This window comes from Ciona robusta, chromosome 14 (assembly GCF_009617815.1).
Source record: "Ciona robusta chromosome 14, ASM961781v2".
Classification (NCBI taxonomy): domain Eukaryota; kingdom Metazoa; phylum Chordata; class Ascidiacea; order Phlebobranchia; family Cionidae; genus Ciona; species Ciona robusta.
The window spans coordinates 886,789-914,357 of record NC_143248.1 but is presented as its reverse complement, the minus strand read 5'-3'; the positions used below and the strand labels follow the sequence as shown (position 1 = coordinate 914,357).

General features: G+C 33.7%; 3 protein-coding genes across 9 annotated transcripts; 1 reads left to right on the top strand and 2 right to left on the bottom strand.

Moving 5' to 3' along the window:
- The first annotated feature begins 328 nt into the window (after positions 1-328).
- On the top strand, positions 329-21,257 carry LOC149724712 (calcium-activated potassium channel subunit alpha-1-like). 7 transcript variants are annotated; one of them, XM_089892016.1, is made up of 30 exons: positions 329-640; positions 1,474-1,631; positions 4,872-5,043; positions 5,369-5,430; positions 5,591-5,684; positions 6,070-6,181; positions 6,469-6,620; positions 7,528-7,608; positions 8,009-8,190; positions 8,427-8,537; positions 9,031-9,219; positions 9,558-9,663; positions 9,998-10,117; positions 10,420-10,529; positions 10,827-10,895; positions 11,147-11,161; positions 12,007-12,093; positions 12,580-12,671; positions 13,183-13,233; positions 13,842-13,901; positions 15,128-15,245; positions 15,606-15,759; positions 16,223-16,447; positions 16,847-17,039; positions 17,747-17,836; positions 18,188-18,318; positions 18,582-18,776; positions 18,946-19,019; positions 19,347-19,496; positions 20,032-20,437. In XM_089892016.1, the coding sequence occupies exons 1-30, from the start codon at positions 572-574 to the stop codon at positions 20,390-20,392; spliced, it is 3,783 nt and encodes a 1,260-aa protein (XP_089748142.1). In that variant the 5' UTR covers positions 329-571; the 3' UTR covers positions 20,393-20,437. The 7 variants fall into 7 exon arrangements, with proteins under 7 accessions (XP_089748142.1, XP_089748144.1, XP_089748146.1 ...); XM_089892022.1 differs by lacking the exon at positions 20,032-20,437 and adding an exon at positions 20,537-21,257 and having other exon boundaries at positions 331-640; XM_089892019.1 differs by lacking the exon at positions 20,032-20,437 and adding an exon at positions 20,444-21,257 and having other exon boundaries at positions 331-640.
- A 29-nt stretch (positions 21,258-21,286) lies between these two features.
- Positions 21,287-23,220, bottom strand: LOC149724711 (uncharacterized). The gene is made up of 4 exons (XM_089892125.1): positions 22,988-23,220; positions 22,471-22,574; positions 22,275-22,414; positions 21,287-21,869 (listed from the first exon to the last, which is right to left on the bottom strand). The coding sequence occupies exons 1-4, from the start codon at positions 23,066-23,068 to the stop codon at positions 21,670-21,672; spliced, it is 525 nt and encodes a 174-aa protein (XP_089748251.1). The 5' UTR covers positions 23,069-23,220; the 3' UTR covers positions 21,287-21,669.
- Positions 23,221-23,334: 114 nt separating this feature from the next.
- LOC149724710 (uncharacterized) lies at positions 23,335-27,537 on the bottom strand. Its single transcript, XM_089892081.1, has 8 exons — positions 27,144-27,537; positions 26,516-26,706; positions 26,090-26,279; positions 25,576-25,729; positions 25,179-25,308; positions 24,821-24,930; positions 24,338-24,441; positions 23,335-23,863 (listed from the first exon to the last, which is right to left on the bottom strand). Exons 1-8 carry the CDS (start codon positions 27,210-27,212, stop codon positions 23,576-23,578), a joined length of 1,236 nt encoding a protein of 411 aa, XP_089748207.1. The 5' UTR covers positions 27,213-27,537; the 3' UTR covers positions 23,335-23,575.
- Positions 27,538-27,569: the final 32 nt, after the last annotated feature.

Genomic DNA, 27,569 nt, shown 5'->3' with positions numbered 1-27,569 from the left:
GTCTTTACATATTATTCTACTAATCGTAAAGAGTCTCAAAATATAGGAGATTTAAAAGGGGTTGCAAGCGAAACAGTTTTGAAAGCTGTGGTTTAGCGTAGTATCCGTATTTGTAAACCTTAAATTGAAAGTGTTTGTCAGTTTAATAAAGAAGCAAAGAATAAAACACTTCATATGTATAAGTCAGATAAAAAAGTTACCAAAAAAGCAATTTTTCTGCAGTATAGGTGATTCATAGTATTTTTACCCACAGCGTGTGTATAACGACTGTCGTTTTATTGCGAATTCTCTTATGATGATAATGTGTATAATCACTAACAATTTTATTACTAACAGGAGTATAGAAATAGGTTAAACTATTGGTGTTTAAATTAGTATAACCTGGTTATAGCATTGCATTAATTAAGCTTATTCTTTCTCAAGCATCAAACAGATGTTTAAGCATTCAATTATTAATGGATTGGATTACTGCAAATGGATGTAACATAGTCAGCTGCATCACAAGGGTTTGACATTTTTATTTTCGCGAATTATGAAATTTTTCTGCTGAATAAAAACACTTTCAAGAATTATGGCAACTGATGTTTTAACGGGCATCTGCAACTGCAGCAGTGGGGATAGTATTACATTTTCTGTGCTGGTAATATATTATTCATGTAAATAGCAGATTGTTTTATAGTATAAGCTACTGAATTGTTGTTAAGTTTGTATTGGAAATGCAGTAGCCCACCACTATATTTAGTCAGTTAAAAAAATATTTCAATAGCACAAAATTCGGATAACAAAATAGTTAAATCTGTTATAACACTGCAGTCAACCAAGTACTGTAAGATAATAAAACATCAAGCAGTGATTTCACTAAAAGGAATCAAATCCAGTTTATGTTTAAAGTCTTAGCTGCTTTTCACTTAGCAGTCCATTTGTTTAATTATCTTTTTACTCCTGAATTCTCATTTATTATATATATATTATATATACATAATTAAGTTTTGGACTATAAATGAATATTGTATGAATAACAAAATTTCAAAGTTTCAAACAGTTGAAGGCCTAGTTATTTTAAAGATAGAACTAACTAATGGCATGGTATAGTGGTTAGCTCGCCTGCCCCTAACCAAAAGGTTATGGGTTCAAGGCTTGCTGCTGCTACTATTGTGGGTGCATTTTTGTCATTGGGCAAGACACTTACTGGCAATTGTTTCACACCACAATACATGGTAGCTTGAAGCAGGCACGGGGTGTATAAAAAAACAGGCATGACGCACAATCATCAATGATATAACAACTGCTCCGTTGCCCCACCATGCGAGGATAAAACAAGTTACATTCATTTAATAGACCTATGGATTGTATAAATTCACAGCCTTTATATTAAAACAGTTTCAAATTTATAACAAATATTCACCCACAAAGTTGCATACATGGTAACTCGCAAAACAAGTCGCCTTTATTTAACATTAAATTTTCTTTCAGTCCAAACAAAGTACAGTTGGTGTATCAATCAGTGCAACATGCGAAGGCACGCGGATGTGGTATGCGTTTCTTTCATCATCGCTTGTTACTTTCTTCGGTGGTTTGTTGGTTATCCTGGTTTGGAGGATATTTAACTACATGTGTTGCCCTGGATACAGGTTTGTATATTTGCACTAGTTATCTGTGGTACATAAACTTTTTGTGTGTTTACTATGTGTGCATAATCAAGCATTGATAAACTTCTCTATTTAAATATTATAGGTATTATAGGTATACATATATAAACTGAGTTAGGATATTTTATGAAACAAATTTATATGAAATATGATTTGGAGTATGTTTTTGTTTTATTAGTTGGCTTTGTTAAGCTACAGTCTGTGTTAGTTTTGATTGACGCGTTCCTCCAGTTTTTATTATTGTAATATTCATGTTTATTATTTGGTGTTGTTGATTGCATAATAATATCACAAATTGTTCATCGTAAAAGTTAGTCAGTTGTTAATTGGTTACCTGAGCGGTAAACAGTATTTAAAGTAGAAACTGCAATTTCTGTCATTTGTAGCCTACAAACGAATCAGTATTTAGTTAAAGTAAACAGGCTACAGCTGTCAGCTGGTTACTATTATTGTTTCAGAATTCATTTCTAAGAAATATTATTGATATACATAATTATGTATTATTTGTCATTAAGTTATCTGAATATTTTGTGTATTTTGAAATATATATATAATATATAAAAATTTTCGATAACATGATTTACAAAAGAAGTTTTAAATGTCAGATCCAAATGTTACATAGGCTGGGAGTTAAATGCCCTATATATTGTTATAGCCTATAACCTGGGAGTTGAAAAATAATATGTTGTGCTGTCTGCTACTTTTGTATTTGGCTGTGAAACTGTTATATATATTGTGTGATAAAAAAATTGCCCAAAATTTATGGTATATATACGCACAACCCACAAAGTTACATATGTGGTAACTCGTTAGCTAGCTCGATGTGTATGAAACAGAACACCCGTGTTATAATGACTGTCAGTGCCTTGCAAGCATAAAGCAAGTTACATTCATTCGTTTATCCGATGTTTCTTGAATCATAGATTAAAAATTATTTGCATTCCATTAGTTGCAAATTAACTTGCTTGATCAATTCTAATCTTATACTTAATGGTAAGACAGCAAATTGAGCAAAAGAATCTTTAACCCTTTGGAGACAAGATTAGTTTTTTCTCCTTTTGACGAACTGTCACTTATTGCTCTCTAGCAACACAGGTGTTGAAACTTGTGCAAGTCAACATAAACATCAGATAAAATCTCTTCGTTATTTTGTGTAAAAAAGTTACTTTTCAAACAAAACCAATTTTAAAAATAACTTTAGCAGTTTTGTGAACACCTGTTTCTGAATGCAATTTTTATGGTCTCAAAGGGTTAATTTAAATTTTGCTGTTGCAATGTTTAGCCCATTTAAATCTAGAATACCAAACTGTGGTTTGTAGTAACTACACAATGTGACCATTTCTATGCCTTGTGGCTTTAAGAGTCACCATTGAAAACGCAGAAGTACAATACCTAATAACTATTGTATTGGTTGTTGACTTCTTGTATGTGTTATAAGTCAAAGTGTAAAAGGGATTTCCCAGCATTTTTGTTTTGTGTTCTTAGACTCTTCTAAGTAAACATTAGTTCTTTAAAATCGCAAAAACAAAAACGCTAAAAGACTCTTTCACACTTATAATACTGTGGGGTAAGATGGGTCAGTTAGCACCTAAATACTATATTTCCCAATGGTGTTTTCAAAGAGCATTATTATTTATTACCATACATATGCACTTATCTTTTGGAAAACTCAAGATGCTCTTTAGGCAATATGCCCAAGTTATTACTTTTAATTGGTGCGTCATTCCCGAATCCCAATTAACCTGTTACTATGTGTGTGTGCCCAGATTATTCACATAGGGTATCATAACCAACTTCAGGGCATTCATGCATACCAATGTTAGGCACCTATAATTACAAAGTAGGACAGCTCAAAAAGCTGCTATCGCTTACATTAAGAAAGCAGCTTTAGCTTTAATCTTACAAGAATTGAAAGCTTGTGTTCTCTTCCATTCAAAAGGCTTTTCAGACCACATACGGCCCAAGGGAGCAAGTTAGGCTTAGTCTAAACTTAAACTAAGATATTGATTTGTTGTTCAAGGTAACGGATGTATTGAAAATGTGTTTAATGTACTGAACTAATGATAATGCATTATTCACAATGTGTTTATCTTAAGAAACTATAACGCCAATACCATAGTGGCAATTTTATAAAATACCAAGGGTGCGACTGTAAAAGTGTGAATAAATTTATATTTTTTTAAAGATAATTTAAGCATAATTTGCTTTTATAATTAGAAAATCTAGAATTCAGGATGTTACATTACAATAACAATATAACAAAAATACATTTTTTCTCTTTATTTATGGTAGCAAAATTGAAAATTAGTTTCGTCTGCCATTATCAAGACTTTATCAGGTTTTTGTTTATAATTATCAGTCTGTTGCAACTTTTATTAAAAATATATTTAGAAAATATTTCTTCAATCACATCATGCCCAACCCTTCATTTAAATTGATCTATCAAAGCAGGATTTTTCTGATAAATTATTTATTCCTAATCGTGGTATTCTACTGTACAGAGTTTAAGGTACTTGCATTGTCGTACAGGTCTAGAGGTATATTGTTATAATATATATTCAGGTCATTAATGACATCTCCATGCACCTTTATTGGCATTTTCGCTCTAAATGTTTGTTTTAACTTCTGACATTACTAAAAATAGTTTTGGTTTTGAAACCGAAACGATTGAGATAAAATTGTATCTTACATTTGGATTTGGTTTGTAACTTTGTACTGAAACTTACCAGAAAAAAACAAAGTGTTATGCATGACACATGTATTAATGACTAAATTTTAAAGTTAAACATGTATATTCCTTAAAGATAATATATGCTGCATTTATGCTCTTAAAGATATTTATACTAATTTCGCTACGTAAAGTTACTAGTTATATACGTTCAGATGAGATCTTGATGCTGCCACCATTATAGGCATGTGTGTATTTTTCATAGTATGTTTTACTCTATACATATATCATAGGTTTTGAAATTTTACACAAACGGTTTTTGGCTGTTTAAAACATATTGCGTTAATTGGCTGTAAACAGTTGTATTCTACGTATGTTTTACACATTATACATTTCTACTCTGTACTATTCCTTAGCCAATATATTTTACTCGTCCAAATAATACAATACATTCCTCATAGTATATATATTGTACGTTTTAACGCATTATTTTTTACACAATATATTCTGTATTATGTATCGAAAAAAAAACACATACAATGTATTTTCCACAGCCAAATAATAATCAAAAGCGAGGATCAGAAAGTGATGGAGGAATCTGAAGATGAAGATGAAAAGAAGGATGAAGTCCAGGGAGGAAGAGCCATGGAAGTTGGCTGGATGACGGCCGTCAAAGATTGGGCCGGCGTTATGATATCTGCGCAAACATTAATCGGCAGAATCCTGGTATTTACATTACAATTAATTTTGAATAATATATATAATATATATATATATATCTATATGTATATTATGTAGTATATAAAAATAATTATGTAATTGACAAAAAATTGTTGAAATTTTCTATTCGAATACAGTACTGAAGTTTAATTTGGTTAAAACAATGAAGAGAAGGAAGTAACAACAAAATGACAGTCATTAAAAACACGCTTTGGCTAACAACTACTTGAATAAAAGTTCCAAATAAAAGCGTGGCTGCTAGAAACCCACAATACAACATGATACAGTATAGCTACCTAATTGAAAAAACCTTGATTATAAATCTTTCTAGGTGGTTTTGGTCTTCATGCTAAGCATTGGAGCATTGATCATTTATTTCATTGACTCAGCTGAGTAAGTTAATATTATCCAACATTTCTTGAATGAGTATTCAATATTTTTAAGTTATTTTTTAGCTCAAATTTTATGAATTTTGATTTATTTTCTTGGATTCATTTAAGTTTTCTCAAAATGTTTTATTTTTATCAATTTATTTTTATTGTTATTTTTTCAGCCCAATTGAGACTTGCAAAAACTTTTTCACTGATAAGACTTTGCAGATTGATCTCGCGTTTAACCTGTTTTTCCTGCTCTACTTTGGGCTAAGGGTAAGTTGAAATAAGAAGGGATTCTCAGTATAAAAATGGTGGCCCATAGGCCCATGTAAATGCTATGACTTTCATTTTAAACTTTCAATATAAATGAAATTCTTTAAATAATCTTTGTTTACTACCAAATTCGATGAGAAAAAAGATGAAAACTTGTCCCATCTTGGATTTTACCCCAACCTAGTATATATTGTTTTATTTTGTGTTTGTTTGTTACTTTCATTTTAAACCTTTCGTTTTAAATAAATCTTTGGAGTGTTACGGTTTACAGATTACATAATTCTGTAAATATTCTTTGTTTACCACCAAAGGAGACGAAAAAGTGAATGAAAACCTCCCATCTTAACCTAACCTACTGTACATTGTTTTAATTTTATTTTATCAGTTTATTGCGGCGAATGACAAGCTTCTATTCTGGTTGGAAGTAAATTCAATTGTTGACTTTTTCACGGTTCCACCAGTCTTTGTGTCGGTATATCTTAACAGAACTTGGTTGGGTTAGTTGTTGTTGTATTAAATTGGCATGACATTCTCAGTGGTGTATTTAGGGGGGTCAGGGGTCTGGACTCCTGTTTTTGTGTAAATTAAGGCATGAAACAACCATGCTTCATTTCACATTTGGTTTTAATGTTAGTTTAAACAATTTTTAAAGAGAGAGATGCCCCTCTATTTGTAAATTTCTTGATACAGCCCTGAACTATTTATAAAACGTTGTTGTTTAATCAACAATATATATGTATTTATTTTAAACTAAAAATAAAAATATTTACCCAACTTTTTATAGGGCTGCGTTTTCTTCGCGCGTTACGACTTCTACAATTTTCGGAAATCCTTCAATTTGTGAACATTTTGAAAACAAGCAACAGCATCAAGCTTGTGAACCTGGTGTCTATTTTCCTGAGCATATGGTTAACTGGGGCAGGGTTTATCCATCTGGTAAGAAGTTTAATTAAAAATAAACTTTAAAGCTTTTAAAATTAACATAACATAGCAAAAAAATGTTGACATAAGAAATAAAAAAAGTCATGTTTTTTGAAACGAGCCAATATCATAGAATTTTAGAAATATTTAAATAACGAAGAATTAGCAGCAAAACAACATCGTTAAAACATGATTTATCTATTTGGATTTAATGATGAAAACACCAAGCCAGGGAATTAAACATAGGCGTCCTTTTAATACGTCCCTTAACATTATTTTTCAAAAAAACTAGTGAAGATCATATTATTTAAACAACGAAGAGAAGGGAATCAACAGCAAAACAACAGTCGTTAAAACATGCTATGGATTGAAAAGAGCAGTTGTAAAAAGCGAGACACCTCTCGTCGTAAATAGTTGTCAAAACCGCGATAAGTCTAGGGTTTATTAAATTTAAATGTCACTCAATGTAAAATACCTAAATTTACTTAACACAAAAACCAGCAGTGCATGAAATTAAACAGAGCATTAGCAGTGCTGTTGTAATTGCTGTAGCGTTGTATAAACAAAAAATCCACAATAGTAACTACTTGTGCGTATTTAATATTCCTAATCAAGGAATTGCCTCCACAAAAACAGGCATGCTGTAAATTGTATATTCTTTTATGCCTACTAACTTTATTAAAGTTATTTACTAGTTGTCACATTATTAACTTGTAATTTGGAAATAGACGAATCATTGCACTATCACCACTGTATAGTGTTTATTTTAAGACATGTTTGTAAGATGGGCTATCTAAATCATATGTATATTGTAATTGTATGGGTTTCCTGGGTACCTTGATATTCCCAGGGCATCCATGCATACCCTGCTTACCCATATTAGGTGCCTATACTTACTATTAATTTTGATGTTTCTCTTCAGGTTGAAAACACCGGGGATCCGTGGCTAAACTTCTCCAACCCACAAAAGATAACTTACTGGGAGAGCGTTTATCTCTTAATGGTTTGTTATTATTGCTGTTTCTTATTTTTATACTGTTTATTGAGTTGGTGATTTTACATTTATTGCACAATTATAAATGAATGTAACCTATTTATCCTTGTGTGCGGGGCAATGACGGTTGTTATATTCCAGATGTTCTGTTTCATACACCTCGTGCCCGCTTTCGAGTTTCCACATATGTAACTTTGTGGGTGGTTATTTTTAAGAGTTTTTTTTATTTTCGTGTTATAATGTATAGCTGGTAATTTAGACAACCCATAAAGAACCCATGGGTTGAAGGAATTACTCTTAAATTTCCAAGGACACATACGCCCATACTAAACTGTGGGCTATAGGCAGGCGTGCTAACCACTGTGGCACAGCACCAACTTATAATTTTTCCTAAAATTCTTTCACTTAGGTTACCATGTCAACAGTTGGATACGGTGACATTGCAGCGAAAACGACGCTCGGCAGATTTTTTATGATTTTCTTTATATTTGGTGGCCTTGCCATGTTTGCAAGCTATGTGCCTGAAATTATTGAACTAATCGGAACACGCAAGAAATATGGAGGAGCTTACACTTCTGTTAGCGGGCGAAAGTACGTTAAGATTACTTTTTTTCAGTTTTCATTTTAATGTTTTAAACATTCTAATTTTAAATCTAACACCAAGTTTAAAAAATGATTAAAACATTTTTTTTGCAGTTAAAAAAAAATTTTTTTTTTTACAATTTTTTACAGTTGAAAGTAAAAAAAAAACAATTATTATATACATATAAAAAAAGTTGTTTTTTTACAAGTTTTACAGCTTTTTGCATCTTTGTTTTCATCCATAGGCATATAGTGGTGTGTGGGCATATTACACTTGAAAGCGTTTCTTACTTTCTGAAGGATTTCCTCCATAAAGATCGTGATGACGTTAACATAGAGGTTTTATTTTTGCACAGGTTTGTAAAATCATTAATATAAAAAAATATCTTTGTAATTTTCCGCTGCTATAGCAAAGGGATTTGTGCGACTGCCTCTAGCCCAGAGTTTATGGGTTCAAGGCTCGGCGCTGCCCCACTTCTGGGCGTATGTGTCTTTGTGCAAAAAAACTTAACACCACCTGCTCCAATCCAGTAGTCCCTTATGTGTTGTCTAAACTGTCGGCCATACTTAAAATTTCTTTAAAAAAAAAATTTTTTTAAATTAAAAAAAAAAAAATTAAAATTTCTAAAATATTATCACCAACAAAATTGCATACGTGGCGCAATAAAGCATGGTTATTTCATGTCTCTTTTCACACAAAAAAGCGAGTTCACACCCCCCGTGACTAAACCCCTGGCGATGATAAGATAACTAATTTTTATAGTCCAGTACTCTAGTTCTAGTCTAAAAAATTTTACTTGTAACCATGCATAGCATTCCTATATTACACCAAACCATTTTATATTACAGCATACCACCTAACCTTGAACTGGAAGCTTTATTCAAGAGGCATTTCACGCAAGTTGAGTTTTTTGAGGGCTCGGTCCTCAATTCTAATGATTTGTCTCGTGTTAAAATGGAAGGAGCAGATTCGTGCGTTATACTCGCAAACAAATATTGTACGGACGCAGATGCTGAAGATGCCTCTAATATCATGCGGTGAATGATTGAAACTTATTTATCTTCATGTGGCGGGAAATAAACTCATTATAAACGGGTGCTATGAATGTAACTTATATTGCGCATAGAAAGGTGGGGGGGAAGAATTATACCTGTTGTAACAAGGGGTAGTGTTTTATACACCTATGACCGCTAACGAGTTACCACGGATGTAACTTTTTTTTTATTTTTGGATGTTTGTTTTTGTTCGTGATTGTGTGTTGTTGCACAAAACCCTAATAATGACAAATGGCAGACCAAACTAAAATACTTCTTTTATGTTACAGATAGACTGATAAAAGATGATTTAATGTCTAAAAATTTGATCTTTTTTTCAGGGTGATCTCCATTAAAAACTACCATCCAAAAGTTCGGATAATCATTCAGATCATGCAGTATCACAACAAGGCTCATCTGCTTAATATTCCAAGTTGGAATGTAAAGGTATTTACTTCAATGTTTTTCCAAGTTTTAACTGCAAATTCATCTATAGTAAATTATAACACACACACATATATATTATATATATATATAGTACTGTGGGATAAGATGAGATACTTTTGGGACCTAAATTCCTTCTCCTGATCGTGCTTTGCACAATTAACACAGATCTTTTGAGTAATGAAGGATAAGGTTTTATATTTCTGTAAATATTCTTTGTTTACTACCAAATGGGACAAGAAAATAAAATAAAAGGTGTCCCATCTTACCCCACCCTTCCATAGAACCAAATTTAAGTTTGTTTATAAAATGTTATAAATTATTGATGGTCATGCAGGGTGGTGATGATGTCATTTGTTTATCGGAACTTAAACTCGGGTTTATAGCTCAATCATGTTTGGCGCCCGGCTTCTCTAGTTTAATGGCAAACCTGTTCTCCATGAGATCAACTATGAAGGTAAGAAAAAAAAAGTTTTGATTACTAACTTACATGGAAAAAAGAGAAGAAAAAAGGGGGTTTTTAGATTGTTTTTCGAATAAACCACCATTTAAACATGCTTTTTACACCTTTATTGACAGGCCGTATAATGAGAAAAAAATAAACTTTGTTAAAATAAAGAAATTGCCGCAGTAGGTTGAGGTACCATGACAATTATGTTGTAAATTTCATGGACTGAAAAGAGTCCAGAGCCAATTTAATTACTTTACCACAAAAAATGGAAATATACTTTACCATTGAATTTTAACTTTGTACTTTAGTTTGATGGAGATTCTTGGCAAAAACATTATCTTGCTGGTGTTGGCTCAGAAATGTACACAGAGTATTTATCGTCTTCTTTCGTTAATTATTCCTTCCCCAAAGTTTGCGAGTGAGTTTATATTTCAACAACTTTAGAAACAAGTTTTTAAATTTATGATGACCAACAGTAAGCAAGTTGATGTGGTGGTAAATATTTGTAAAATGGTTAAAAATGTATACATATATATATATATATATAAAAGTGTGTATATATTATGTAAAAAAGTGTATTTATATTTAAATATATATGTAAAATGGTTAAAACTTAAAAGTGCATATATAAATGTAAAAAATGTATTTATAAAATATAAATACAAATAAGTAAATGGTCACAATTTAGGTAAAAGTCCAAAATATTTGTTTTTAGACTTTGTTACAAAAATTTAAATTTGCTCCTTGTTGCTGTTGAAGTAAAATATGAGAATGAAGAATCAAGGTAATTATTATTATTTATTTATTTATAATATTTTCATACTTTTTTGCAGTCTTGGTTTAAAAAAAGTGAGGAAAATACATTTGTTGGCAATTTGCCGATTTAATATTACTGTATGAAAAAACCTGTTTTGCTAGCTTTATTTTTTAAGTTTTAGAGGTAATTTCCACAGATATATGTAACCAAGCATGGGCAATAAATTTTTGGTTTACGTTTTTAATTTGTTTCATTTATTTTGTTTATTTTTGTGATAGGAGTGGCATTGACCGGTTAGTACAGCGTGTCCGTGGGTTTCTGTTTTCCACTAATTGCATTCCACATCTAACTAATGCTTTTTACCAGGGATACACAAGATTGGTTTATTTCTGCAGAAACCTTTTTAAACCCCCCTAAAAAAACTTACTGCATCTTTTTTAAAAGTGCTAAAATATTCTGCTAAATTTTTTTGAGTAACCTTGGCCTACATGCTAAGCTTCTTTAAAGTTAAAGCAATGCTTCTCTATACGTCTAAACAAATACGTTTTCATTTTACGGCATATGTCGTACACAAACATTATGTATCCCTGGTTATTGCTAAGTATTAAACGCTTGAATGCAAAACAGCTTTTATAAAAATTTGCTTTTTTGCATTATTTACCTGAATAGACCAAAATATATTTAGGCAGAGGAGGTGTTTTGCATTTGTATTATCCCTGCTGGCAAGAGTTGATATATTGAATGCATGGTTTATAATGGGTGCTTGCTTCAATGCTTGTGTATTTTGTGTAGTTATTTCTTAAAATAAAGTAATAATTAATATAAAGGTTTATGTAAACATAGGCGCCAAACTTTTTAAAAAGCTGGGGAGGCAGGGATATTTAGTTACACACGCAATCCTGTGAAAAAAATTTAAATGGTTGTAATGTTTACTGATTAATGCATTGCAAAAAAACCCTAGGTTTGGCGCCTATTTTTAAAAAATGCAATATTTCATATCCTAAACTTTTTCTTATACCATCAAATTTTGGGAATATAACCATTTCTTTTGAATTTTATAACGTTTTTTTCAGATTGGTACATTTGTATTACATTTACTTGGTATAGTATTTACATTAATTTGTTACTAAATGTTTAGCATTTTGATCAATCCGGGAAATCATGTGAAAATACAAGAAGGAACTTTGGGTTTTTTTATCGCTCAATCTGCAAAAGAAGTTAAAAGGTGTGAAATAAATATGTTGCATTAATTTTAACTAATTTCCCACCTTATGTTAGTTGATTCACCTACAAAGCTACATACATTTTCCCTCCATGCGAGGATAAACAAGTTACATACGTGGTAACTCGCAAGCGGACACTCGGTGTATGGAACAGAACACCTGTGTTACGACTGCCGTTTTTTTTTTCGGCCATGTGACGATAAACAAGTTACATTCATTCATTCAATTACGAACTGTTACCAGAAGTAAGACCTTTTATTTTAGAGCCTATATATACTGCATTGAATGCCACAACCCAATAAAGAACTTGAATAAAATGCAGCCATGTAGTTGTAACAGACGTAAGCATAAACTATTGCATTATTGCATGCCCTTCCATAATTTAAAAAATATTTTACCAATAATTTGAAAACGGTTTTGTTGACTAATCCGAATATTGATATAATTCTGTTTAATTAATCATTTTTTGCGAAATTATTTCAACACAGAGCTTTGCTCTACTGTAAGTCTTGCCATGAAGATGTCACAAACCCTGACTTGATTAAATCTTGTGAATGCAAGCGAAAAAAAGATGGTACAAGTAAGTTGTTGGACGGTAATTGTTAGCGTTTCTGCATCCATTGCCATCATGTTGTAATCAGTTTAATCTGTGTGGTGAAAATGATCATTCAATGAAACTGTGTCGAATGATTTACATTAGGTGTGTAAGATCAGAGGCGTATTCAGGGGGGTAGGGGAGTCTCAAACTCCCCTTTTTTTGTTTAATACATAAAATAAACTTTTTTTTGCGACGCACATTACGTTTTCGTGTTTTACTGTAAGAAATGTTTTAAAATAGTGTTGGACCCCCTTTTTGTAAAAAATAAGGCATAAAAACAATGTTTTTGCCCCACCTGGTTTTGCGCGTTAAGTAAAAAAAAAATGCAGGTAAAAATTAGAAAATTCCTGCATATGCCTCTGTTTAAATTTTAAACTAGTGTGGTATGGTAGTGTAATGAATAGAAAGGTGTACATGCATGAATTACATGTGTGAACATAGTGTTATGCATGTATTACTAGTGTGTTGTCATACATGGTGTTGCATGTTGCAGGCAAAAGAACGATACTTTCATTGCTGGGATTATCCAGTAAACCCCTCAGAGGTAAGGTTTCAGAAAACATAATTTTCCACATACCGTACAATAGTATTACATGTGGGTAGCATGTATTTATCACTTAATTTTTGCATCTGATTTAAATTAGAGTCTTTATTTTTTTAATTATTTTTGTTTAGCATTGTATATGTCCCTTTGCATGTATATGTCCTTTGATTCTATGTAGCTTAAATGAGAACACTTATTGTTAGATCTGATTAGTGTTGTTTTTAATATAGTAGGGTGGAAACATGTTTTCTCTATTTTCTCCTTCCATTTGGTAGTAAACAAAGAATATTCACAGTATTTTATTACTTTGGCCCGTGACTCTAAAATAGCTTTGTTAATTGTCAAAAGACAATTAGGAAATATGGGATTTGGGTGCCAACGGTATCCCATCTTACCCCAAAGTACTATACATTGGGTCCCTTTAATTAGTGAATGTCCACTATGTCCACATTATTCACTACATAGTGGACACGGCGAATATTGTGGACATAGCGGACATGCACTAATTAAAGGGATCGCTATACATAGGTGTTTTTTTTCTCAAAAGCTCTTTTTTTGTTTTATGACTTTTTTAATAAGTTTAATTAGTTAGTATGTTGTATACACAGTTGACCCAAGCAAGGTACCACTGTGGGTACCTTATGAACAAAACACTAAGTCATATAAAGGTAAGTATATCACGCATATAATATTCAATCAATAACATTGCTTGATACACTCCATAAACTAAGTGTTGTTCCTTATCATATTCATGTACAATGCTTCCCTGATTATCTAGTTTAAAAACGAACTAATAAATTCAACAGATATGTGTATAGTGTGGCCACTGTTAACAATGCATAACCAGGGGCCAATTAGTTGCTCAAGCGTTCATTTTTGTAGCAGACAATATGTTAATCTAACTTGATGTAACAATGGTAATTATGATGTAATATATAGACCTGTTGCGCAATCCAAGCCAAAATTTCAAAAATTACCACTCACACAAATGTATTTACCATGTTTATGATGAGTAGCTAGTATTAAAGGATCGTAATATTACTTTGGTTGCAATGTTTACTAATAATGAAGGGTAGAAAATTCTGGGGTAAGCTTGCCCACCTTGCCGCACCTGGTTTGGTGCCTAGATATTCAAGGAAACATTGTATTTATATATAGTAGGGTGGGGGAAGATGGGACACCTTTTCATTCTATTTTCTCGTCCCATTTAGTTGAAATCAATGAGCATTCAAAGAGTTATAAAACCGTATCCTCACGACTCCCATATACTGTTGTTAATTGTTTAAAACACAGTCAGGATATTTGAATATTATGTGCTAAAGGTGTCCCATCTTCCCCCATCCTATTATACATTATATAACACAGTCCTTAAAATTAGAATATTACCATTTTAATTTATATTTCATTTGTAACCCAGTATGGATGTATTATGTTAATGTTATGTCTTATATTTGCATGGTGTTAGCATGTATGTAGTAATGTCTGTTTATGTGGTTTGCCAAAACAAAACCTTTTTAAGTCTTCCATGTTTTGTACTTTTTTAATAGTTTTAGTGGGAATTCTTGTATAGTAACCTTAATAATTAGTTATTTTATTAGAAACTGTCCATGTTAATATTTCTTAGGGCAGTGGTTGTCAAACTCTTTACAGTCACTGGACACCTAAATCTGTTAGCAACAAATCTAAATTTAAACAGAAAAGAATGTTTTTTCTAATTTTTTTTTGATAAAAAGTTACCAAAATTTTAGAAATTCAGATTATAGTTTTAAAACTTTTTTAAGTAAAATTTATTTAAAACTTCAAAACTTAGCTACAAACATTTTAATCCAATGTATATTTAATATAAAGCTGAGCCCCAACAAATATTTTAATCCAATGTTTATTTAATATAAAGCTGAGCCCCAACCACCGTCGTACCACAGTGTGACAAGTAAAAGGAATAGTTCGGTTTCTAACAAAGCTAATCCAACAACTGCCAGCAAACAAAGGCCTTCAGATGCATCGCGTATTAGGTTGGTTAATCCAACTGTGTATTTATTGAATTTTATATATTTGTAAAATGCAATATCTTTGTATATATAGTAGGGTGGGGAAGATGGGGCATCTTTTCATTCTATTTTTGTCATTCCATTTGGTAGTAAACAAAGAACAATCAAAGAATTATAAAATCGTATCCTCACAACTCCCATGGACCATTGTTAATTGTTTGAAGATCAAGATATTTAAATATTATGTGCTAAAGGTGTCCCGCTTCCCCCACCCTACTATATATAATATTTGTATGTTAGTGTTTGAAAATTTGGTATTTACTGACCAAAAAACATGTTTTTGAACCAATAAATTTAAGTTATGTCATACTCCTTGTGTTCCAGGAAAGAATCGGGTTCAAGCCACGTCATCCCAACAGCCCTTCCCCCAGTCACATCCGGTCAAGTTCAGCAACACGATGGTGATTCTTCCATGAAGTATGATGTCACAGGGATGTTTCACTGGTGTCCCAACCGTGATATTAATAAGTGTATGCTGGTACGCAAACTATTTATATCTCTATTCAAGAATGATTTCCGACTTTTCCTGTTAAACAGGTCGTTATCGTAATTTAACCTTCATGCGGGTCGTAGTTCAGACTTCGCGTGCATCGTATTTAGCGACCGCTACAAACATTTTCAGACTTTTTGAACAAACTTTATTCTTATGCATGTGTATAATGGGTAACTACTGGGTTGGTTAGGTTACGTGAAAAGACTTATAAGTTGCCTTGGGGTTAGGTAATTGGCCAACTCTCCTTTAAATTTTTGGTTCTTGACAAGGACTTTATCTATCCCACCTGTGTAAGTTTTGAACCCGTAACCTCTGTGATAGAAGCAAGCCCACTAACTAAAAAACAAATTTATTCCACTGTATTTAATAAACGTATGACAAGAAAAACAAATAGAAACAAATATTCAACAAACTTGTTTAATAAACAAAGTTTCCATTTTCATTACAGAGTCGTGATAAAGCTGCAATGACAGTGCTGAGCAGACACATAGTGCTTTGTATATTTGGTGATGGTAAAAGTCCATTGCTTGGTCTTCGTAACTTTGTCATGCCATTACGTGCTTCCAATTTCCATTACCACGAACTCAAACAAATTATTTTACTTGGAGATCTGGATTTCTTACGTCGAGAATGGGACACAGTCTGCAATTTCCCGAAAATATCAATCTTGCCGGTAATATATGTTGTTTTTTAAATGATTAAATGTTAAATATATATTCTCGGCAACGAATTTTCTAAAAATCTTAATTGAATGGATAACATGTTTGCAGTTTGTAAATTCCCGAAAAGATCAATTTTACCGATACAAAACTATGTTTGTTGAATGTTTAAATGATTGTAAGGTATTTATTATCTTCTGGTAAACACACTGTGTTGGAGCAATTGCAGTTAAGTGTCTTGCCCATAGACACATACGCCAACAATGGTAGCAGCATCAAGCATTAAACCCATAACCTCTAATTCAAAAGCAGGCGCCCTAACCACTATGCCACAGTGCTAAGTTGATAAACCACAAAATAAATAAATATTATTTATCAAATTATTATTATAATAAAATTTGTTTTTTTTTCAGGGTTCACCGTTAAGTCGTGCTGATCTACGAGCAGTTAACGTCAACCTATGCGATATGTGCGTGATATTGTCGGCCAACCAAAACTCCATTGATGATCCCTCTTTACAAGATAAGGAATCGATCCTCGCGTCTTTAAATATAAAGTCAATGCAGTTTGATGACAGTATAGGGGTGTTACAAGCAAGCTCGCATGGTAAAATATGTTTAATAAGTAAACATATCTTTTATAACCAGAGCCGTACCCAGGAATTCACATAGTCATGTCTTCTATTGAACTTATTTTTTAAAGTCCCAAAATACAGAATTTAAAACCCTTGTTTTGGTGCGATGTTAAGATGAATTATGGTTTCATTGGACATAAAAGGCTCAAAATAAGACAAGCATATCATAACAACTGTTAAAGGAATTATAAGATAGAATGGTTGTTTTAGTTAAAAGGAATATATCTTACCATTTCATAACCAGAGCGGTATCCAGGGATTTACATAGGGGTTTAACTGTATTTTGAAATTTCATTTTTACCATTTTATTGTTAAAACGCGACTAGGAAATATGGAACTTAGGTGCTAACGGGATCCATCTTAACCTGCAGTAGACAGTATCATATATTTATATATATAGTAGGGTGAGGGAAGATGGGACAACTTTTCATTCTGTTTTTCCGACCCATTTGGTAGTAAACTAAGAACATTCAGAGAATTATAAAACTGTATCCCCACGACTCCCATAGACCGTTGTTAATTGTTTGAAACATGATCAGGATATTTATATATTATGTGCTAAAGATGTCCCATCTTCCCCCCTATATATTCATAAATTTTAGTATAAATGTTGAAAATTAGAGCCGCATAATTAGCAAATAACATTCACCCATATTAAACAATACATATTGTTGTGCAGGTTTTCCCCCGTTCTTACAAAACACCGACAAATCAACGCCAGCAAAAGGAATCACCAGTGGTGCAAATATACCAATGATAACTGAACTAAGTAAGTCTGTTTAATATCCGTAGCACTTGCACTGTATTGTAACATCATTTTGGGGTAATGCACAAATCGTGGCTTAATTCTCAGGTCCCATGGCGTGCCTCATTGTAGGACTTCACCAATATAGAATAGAATGTGCATATACAATGTTGGGGTAATGGGCCAACTCTGGCCTAAACCCCACGTCCCACAGTGTGCCTCACTGTAGGACCTTACCCATATAGAATAGAATGTGCATATACAATGTTGGGGTAATGAGACAACCCTGGCTAAAATATTCGGTCCCATTGTGCCTCGCTTTTTTTACTTTTTTTATTTAAATTTTTAAAAAAAATAATATAAAATTATTTTCAGTCAACGACACAAACGTTCAGTTCCTCGACCAGGACGACGACGACGACCCAAACACCGAGCTTTACCTGACGCAACCCTTTGCGTGTGGGACAGCGTTTGCTGTCAGTGTGTTGGACTCGCTTGTTAGCGCTGTACGTATTATTTCATCATTTATTTCAGTAAAATATGTTTTTGTTACATTTTTTTCGGAAAATATTTGTTTAGTTTTTTTTAGCTTGAGTGAATGTAATGGCTGAGAATTTAGACAACCCACTAAGTTGAAGCAATATTTGTTTGGTGTTTTGTATAAGAAGGACAAGGGTAGCAACATCAAACTTTAAACCTAAACCTCTTTGTTTTAGGCTGACCACTATCCCAGCACCAACATAATTTTTTCATTTAATTTTTTTTTCAGGCCTATTTTAACAGCAACGCATTAACGTTGATTCGTACTTTAATCACCGGAGGTGCTACGCCTGAACTAGAAGCTATATTAGCTGAAGGAAATGCTTTACGCGGTGGCTTCAGCACCAGTGAGACACTTGCAAGCAGGGATAGATGTAGGGTGGCCCAACTTGCAATATTTGATGGACCATTTGCAGAACTAGGGGTAACATTAACATTTTGCATAGAAGCTTTTTTTTTAAAAAAGTTTAGTTTGAATTTTTTTTTCTAAAATCTTTTTAAATGTATAAGCATTTTGCATTTATTTTTTATACTACAAAACGTTTTAGCTGGTAGATTAACATTAATTTTTTTGTGGCATTTTTTATGTACAGAATGGTGGATATTATGGAGATTTATTTGTGAAAGCTTTGCAGACGTACAACTTATTATGCTTTGGTATATACAGGTAACATGAATTGTTTTGTCATAATAACCAACTTTGTAAGTTATCTGAATAATGAATGGTAAGCAGCATATTCATGTTTATAATAAATCAAATTAATTGTAATTGCTTAACCAGGCACGGGGTGTATGGAACAGAACACCTGCGTTATAATAACTGTCATTGCCCCGCCATACAAGGGTAACAAGTTACACATAGCTGTAGCTTGTAAGCTGGCGTGAGGTGTATGAAACAGACCACCCATATCATAACAACTGTTCCCCCGCCACGCGAGGATAAACAAGTTACATGCATCACCACTATCAAGTCTTAGCATTGAAACTGACACAGATTCCGAGATGTAAACGACCCGGTAGCGAACCCTACTTCCAAGCGATACGTCATATCTAGCCCTCCAGATAAGTTCGTGTTGGTTTCATCCGACTTGATCTTCTGTTTGATGCAGTTTGATTATTGCGCCGGTAATAGTTCAATCACGAGGTTAGTTTGAAATGTGTTTTACTCAATTTTAAAATCCATTTTTTGTCTCATTTTTTACTCATTCTTTCTCTATCACAAACATTTTTACTTGCTTACATACAGAATCCATTTTTAATCTCATCTTTTTACTCTTGTTTCAAATTCAACCCTTGTTAAATCTAATTTAAATCCATTTTCACCCTTTATTTTTACCACATCTCGAAATCCACTGTCATCTCTTTTTTACCCTTGCTTCGAAATTTATGTTCACTTTTTTGCTCATTTTTTTGGATTCCATTGTTTCTCTATATAAAATCCATTTTCACTCTTCAGTTTTACTATACCTCAAAATCCATTCCCAATCTCATCTGTTTACTTTTGTTTCAAATTTAACCTTTTTTTTAATCTATCTTAAATCCGTCTTCATTAATTAATTTCCAAGTTCTTTTTCACTTTTCAATTTTACTTCAAATCCATTTCTAACTCATCTTTAACCTTTTTCAAATAATCTCTCTCACTTTTTTCACTCTGTTTCAAAATTTCTCTTTCCTCCCAGCCACCCTGACACCTCAGTCAAATGTTTGCTTCATCCTTTCCTATCTCGTGTAACTTCCCATCCTACATTACACCACACCACAACAACATCAACTTCCCCAACCATCAAGCCACACAAGGAATCATTATCACGAAAACTAGACCGACGCCGCCCATCCACCCCCCTCCCTGAAAGTCTCATCCAAACAACACCAATCGAATCGCCATCGAATAAACTTTACGTCGATACAAGCAAAATATTCCAAAATACATCATCACGACGTTCCTTCACCCCTTTTTCCGACTCTTCTTCCAATTCATCTCTCCTTCCTCCCGATTCACCCCAAAACCGCGGTGATTTCAAAACCTCAAAGCAAATGTAACCAACTCCAACCCATACTAACCAATACTTCATCAATCAACATCGCTTGCAGAAAATCTTCCATTGCTTCATATCATGGACGAGCTATATTGCCAGCTATAGATTTACATGAGGTATCCGTTAACCCAACCAACCCCCAACCTAGACACACCAGATCAAGTAAAGGCTCGTCCTCGGCCACATTAAACAACAACCGACACACACAATCCCGCTTAGCCGCCCCTGCCCCGCCCAGGTACTCAGATGATGACGATTGGGACAACGCCCACCAAGCGACCAATCACACGCATGCAGACAATAATACAAGGCAGCAAGCGCGTAAGAGATCAAACAAGTATGACGTCATAGTAGCGTGATGTGTATAGTACTATGGGGTAAGATGGGATATCGTTAGCATCTGAATCCCATATTTCCTAATCGTGTTATAAACAATCAACAAAACTCTCTTAGAGTTACGGCGCTACGTTCATATAATTCTTTAAATATTCTTTATTTACTACCAAATGGGATGAGAAAAGAGAAAGATAACATGTCCCATCTTACCCCGCCCTACTATATAGTACATAGGTGTTTCACCCGTTTAAAGGTACGGTAATGAAATACACCTTGACGCAGCGTCGTTAACATTATTTTTGTAGGTGTTGTGGTTTTAGAATTTTTCCGAATTAGTCTCTGTTTCTTTATCGCAGTAATTGGTATCTTATGGTACAAAGTACATTATGATTTGCACACACCCCTATGCTGTATATCTTTGCCGTGCTGATCTAGCTGCCTGATAACAGGCAGTCTTAACGTTGTTGTGCTAATCCCGTCTATATTTACGGTCACTTGCTGAAATAAACCAATTGATTTTTGTTACCGTATAACATGCTCGTTTAAACTCAAACTGAATTACTCAAGCATGAATGCATTCTGTATTCGCTAATTGAACCTTTAACGCATTAGAATACTGGGCTGCCAAAAATTTAAAGTATTTGACGGTTAGACTATATTTTAAATATTTAACTGGAAAGATACAAATTGGACAATTAAAAACGTGACTTTTAAAAATTTCGAATATTTTACGAATAAAAATGTAAAATACTTGAACGGTTTGACCAAAAAATGTTTGACCAAAAAACGTAAAATATTGGACGGGTAAAAACGTGAATGGTAAAAATGAACGATTTTACGCTTAAAGGTGTATAAGTGGTTGGGAAAATTTAAAATAAATAAATGGTAAAATACTTGACTGAAAAAATGCAAAATAAAAATGTAAGTAATTGGTTTGGTAAAACTCTATCGTTGCCATTGCTGTAGAATCCCCGCCACTACAGACGGTGAGCGCGCAACTTCTTCACGAACTGCGTTAACGTGTTTTACTTCTTCATGTTTACTCCATTGAGGATCAACTAGAGACTCTTGTTCTTGTAAAACCAACCCGCGACTCCATAGTTTTCTACCACCAGCAGATTCAACGAACTTTTCGTGCTCAATAACTAAAAATGATGTTTTTAGTTGGTATAACAAAAAGGAGGAGTGGGGTAAGATGGGATACTGTTAGAACAAAATTTCCAAATCGTGTTTGAACAATAAAAAGCTCTTTTAGAGTCGCTGGTCCACGGTTATATAATTATGTCAATATTCTTTGTTTACTACAAAACGGAACGAGAAAAGTTAATGAAAACATGTCCTATCTTGCCTCACCCTACTACAATGGGGCCCCGACACAGTTTCATACCTGGTAACTTGTAAGAACAAATACGTACGTGGTAACTGGTAAGCGGGCACAAGGTATATGATCCAAAAAGCTCGTACTATAACGACTGTCGTTTCCACACATTTCGCAATGTTTTAATGTTTTTTTTTTTATAATCCGACCACTATAAGTTTATTAAGTATACCTTCCTGCGTCGGTAAACTACAGCGCACTCTCGTCGTTGTATTTCGCATTAACTCCGGGTTATAACGTCCAATATCTTGTAGGAAAAGCGGTAATGTCGCATCTATTTTATGGGACAGATCTGTCTCTCTTGGGCGACACCTACCGGATAGATATTTTTAGGAAAAAAGTTCTAAAGAAATGCCAACCAACTTTACTTGCGGTATTTTTTCATTTCAAAACTGAGTCCGTTAATGTGTTGTTGGTATCGAAAATACCGCGGACATGACGTAATCAACTTTGTCGTATTATCTTCTTCTACCTGTATAAGTACAGTGGTTAGAACGCCTGTTTGTATATAGCCCTATAGGTTACGGGTTCGGGGCTTGACGTTGCCACTATTATGGGCGTATGTGTTCTTGGGCAAGACACTTGACGGCAATTGCTTCAACCCAGTGGTCACTTATAGGTTGTCTAAATTGTCAGTCATACATTCCAAAGAAAAATCAAAAAATCCCAAAAAATAATTATACACAAAACATGTAAGTGTGGCTTGTAAGTGTAGTAACACTAAAACGCATGTCGTTACCCCACCACGCGAGGATGAAACAAGTTACATTCTTTTACTTTATTTTTTGATTAGTATAGAAGCACCTATAAAACATACCAGTATTTCTAAGTATTAAATGAAACGCATATACATCCGTTTTAGCTTTATAAAAGTGTATAACTTACCTTTTTGCGAGATTTCTGCCATAACTGTAAAGTACTACTGGACAATTTCTCAGGTAAATTCGTTTCTTCGCATTCAAACATAGTCAAATTAAAATAATTTCCAAACTATACCTAACAGTCATGGCTTCAATAACGCAACAAAGGCTATTGTTCGTTATATTGTTAGCATAAGCCATAACTCAACTTATACAAAACAAACATTTTCGCAAAGTGAGGTCTTTAAATTCAACACATAGTTTCTGTACTGCCTTGTAGCTTTTATAAGACATGTGTATTATAACACAGCAAGCTGTGTAGGTGTATTTATTTGCTATGACTTATCATATCAATTGTTATTTAACACCATACACAGTTCCGTAACAATGTAGGATAATGTATCACAATGGTTTAATTGTTTTGTGTACACTGTAAAACTAAGTTCGGTGTGTACCATAATAATACAGTACAATTAAAACATTACAGGTTTAATAGACCAAAAAAGTTTAATTTTGACTTAAACCAACGGTACACATATGTACCGTTGCTTAAACTATGATTAAAGTTGACTTAAAAATATAAGTTTGACTTGAAAAACATGATTAATTTTACTTAGGGTCGACTTATAATAAATTTTCTTGTACAATCGCAATGCATCACCAAACGGGTAGTAGCTTCTCTTAAACCGGATAAATACTTCAGCAACAAAATAGGGGAACTGACACTATACACAAATAAAGCTGTGTACGCTGTTAAAGATATGGAAATTGGAAAAGGTTCTTCTGGTACTTTTATAACATCGTACATAAATATTCCGATTTGTGGAATAGTGCATGTTATAGCTGTCAGGGCTAAATAGATAACTAACTCCATTGAAGGACTTAAAAACTTTGCTGGTGACTGCAAAAAAATTAAATTTAATTTGGTAGGATACTATAAGGCTATTTAAACCAAAAAACTACCCGTTTTCCACAAAAAATCGGTAGGTTATTTAAACCAGACTAAAAACGACAGTCTTTATAACACGGTGTTCTGTTTCATACACCTCGTGCCCGCTTACGAGTTACCACGTATGTAACTCTGTGTGTGATTGTTTCGTAGAGATTTTTGAAATATATAGCTGACAATTTAAACAACCCATAAGTGACCACTGGGACACAAATGCCCGTGTCTTTTGTTCACAAAACTAAATTAAGATACATTTCTGATTTTGTTTAATATAGTAGGGTGGGGTAAGATGATATACTTAACCGTATCCCCAGCACCCCAATAGAGTGTTGTTAATTAATCAAAACACGATCGGAAATAATAGGATTCAGGTGCTAACGATATCCCATCTTACCCCACATTATTATATTGTTACAATTAAATTACCTCGCCCATCTTTTTTCTTCGGTCGTTTGTTTCATTGGATTGAACAACATTATTTGGATTTGTTTCAATTATTCCGGTTTCGTTTGTACGTTGTTCGTTGATGACTGTAGTCACAGACTTGTTAGGTTTTAAATAATAAGGTACTTGCATATAATTGAATACGCAAAATAATAGCTATTATATTGGACTGTCACTTTTCCGTTGAAACGGGTGTTCTGTTCGGACACCTCGTGCCCGCTTACGAGTTACCACGTGTGCAAAAATACTGCTAAAAGAATAAATATTTGATGTGTATCTTTTTATTTTTAACAAAATTATGGCTGATAATTTACACAACCCATTAGTGACCACTGGGTTGGAGTAATTGCCGTTAAGTGTTTTACCCAAGAACACATATACGCCCACAATGGTAAATGTTTGATGCAATTTTATAAGTTTGAAAAAAAATTTTTCATTTAAACAACTCAAAATATTCCAGCTTACCCTTTGGCTTGACGTATTTAAGTGTGATGTCCCTGGGTGTTAGATGGGGAACCCTTAATGTAGCAACAGAATTTACAAGAGTAGCAGCATATTTCATAAATAACATGTTCCTGTAAAATGAATGTAACTTGATTTATCCTCGCGTGGCGGAGCAACGACAGTCGTTATAACACCGGTGCTCTGTTTCACACACCTCGTGTCTGCTCACGAGTTACCACGTATCTAACTTTGTGAGTAATTTTGATTTTCTGTATGACTAGCTATTTCCGTTAAGTGTCCTGCCCAAGGACACATACGCCCACAATGGTAGCAGTCGCTGACGTATTTGACACGACATGTTATTATACAGTCCTCCCACCTTCTGAGTGTTTTGATTTGTTGAAATATAGCTGTAATTAGAAACACAACAGCCAACAACCAACTCGCAGAAACAACAATCAGAAAACTTTTTGAAACTGGAAGATATTCAACCGAACACAGATTGTTATCTGGTGGAAATAAACGTATAGTAGAACATAGTAAGTTGGGATATTGTTAACACCCAAAATTCTTATTATGTAATCTTGTTTTTAACAATTATCCACACGCTCTTTTGTAGATTATACATTTCTTTGAATTTTCTTTGTTTACTACCAAATGAGATGAGAAAATGAGAATAAAAATGTCTCATGTTATCCCTAATCTCTAACCCTAAAAAGCCTAAGTCCCTTGGAGACGTGGCGTTTAAATTATTGAAGAATCTATAATAAGCAAACCTGGTGCTTTACAAAATGCATGCTCATAATACGCAGGGAGACATTTGCAGTGCTCGAAACAGTTGAGTGAAAACGTTGCTATGAGTGAATATACGATTGGAACTCCCCACGTTGCTCCAATAACTAATACTGTTTTCGGTCGTTTTCCATTACGCTGTAAGAATGAATAAATGTAAATTAAATATCCTCGTGTGGCAAGGCAATGACAGGTATTGTAACATGGCTGTCCTGTTTCGTACACCTCTTGCCAGTGACCACTAGGTTGGAGCAATCGCCATTAACTGTCTTGCCTAAGGAGGCATATACGCTCACAATGGTATAGCAACGACGAGCCTTGAGTCCATAACCTCTGAGTTCGAGGCGCAAGCGCGCTATAACCAATGTACCACAGCCCCAGAAATTAAAATTTAGCGTTAGTTTCAACTTTTAGCAACAAGGTTCAATACAATAAATATATATAATAAAATTAAATTAGCTTCATTCATTAACCAGCATTTAGCACCACGTTTCTTACGTTGTTTTCAGTTTGAAACAGTGAAGAATTGTGCGATTGTGGCGTACTTGGGAAATACATTGTTTCCTTTAAACCAAATATTACACCAACCACGCTAAAACAACCAGCCAACGCAATACAAACTGTAAACGACTTTTGGAAGGTCCACCATTCCATGATAGTGCGGTGGGTTGGGTTAGTAGGGTCGAATCTATAAAATATATAAAATAGATTTTGAATTAATGAATGTATAATTTATCTACACTCGCACAGCGAGGGAACGACAGTGGTTATAACACGGGTGTTCTGTTTCATACACCTTGTGTCCGCTTAAGTTAAAGTTTTTTGAGACTGCATTAAAATTGAAAAAAAACTCGTAAATGATATATAAGTTCACCAGAATGTACATACATACAGTATATACATAACAGTGTATAATTTACCTACCTATGATTATTCTGTTCATTGCTTGGTCTTTCAAACACTAACACGAAGTTAAGCATTGTGTAAAATACGAACAACGCTAAAGCTACATTCGCCAGTAATGTGTTAGCCACATGAATGTAAACACTCTTCAATCGAACCAATTGTTTATGGTTTGTTAAAATAGCGATGAGTGGAACCATATTGACAACGATCTGTAAAACAAAAAACACGTTTAATTTTGAAATACAGCATGAAAAACCATGTTAAATGGTGATAGACTCAAGGTGTATTATTGTAGTGGCCGCCTCTAGCCTAGACTGTACAGGTTCGAGACTCGACAGTGCTACCATTGTGGCATGCGTGTCGCCGTGCTGTCCATGGGCAATAAGACACCCAGCGTAAACTAAAAATTGCTTAAAAGCAGTGGTCCCTTATGTTTAAACCGTCATCAGTATGTTACAAAAAGATGTAAAGAAACCAACTAAGTCAATCACCCACAAAGTCCCATACGTGGTATTTGGTATAAGCAAGCACGAGGTGTATAAAACAGTACACCCGTGTAATGACAACTGTCCTTGCCCCGCCACGTAAAGATAAATAAATTACATTCATATTTAACGACTATTTCTTTTAAACAACGTTGTATCACCTGTATCGATGGTAAGATCAACCCGTATTTCAATCCCGCGGCAGTTGAAGGGATACAAGAGTTGTTCATTTGATTTATGTTTGAACGACCAATAATACACTATACCAGTAATATCTGTTAAAAATTACTAAAACTTGTTACTAAAACACGTCTTACTAATAGTACTTTGGGGTAAGATGGGATACCGTTAGTGTATAAACTCCATATTTCTTTATTGTGTGTTTTAACAATAAACAACGCTTTTCTAGAGACGTGAGAATACGGTTATATATTTCTGTAAATATTCTTTGTTTTCTACCAAATGGGACGAGAAACAAAAGTATCCCATTTTACCCCAACCTACTATATAACTAAATTGCCGTCTATTTATTGGCAGTAGAATATTTTTCTACATGTAATTCTATTTAATGTACAATGCTAACGACC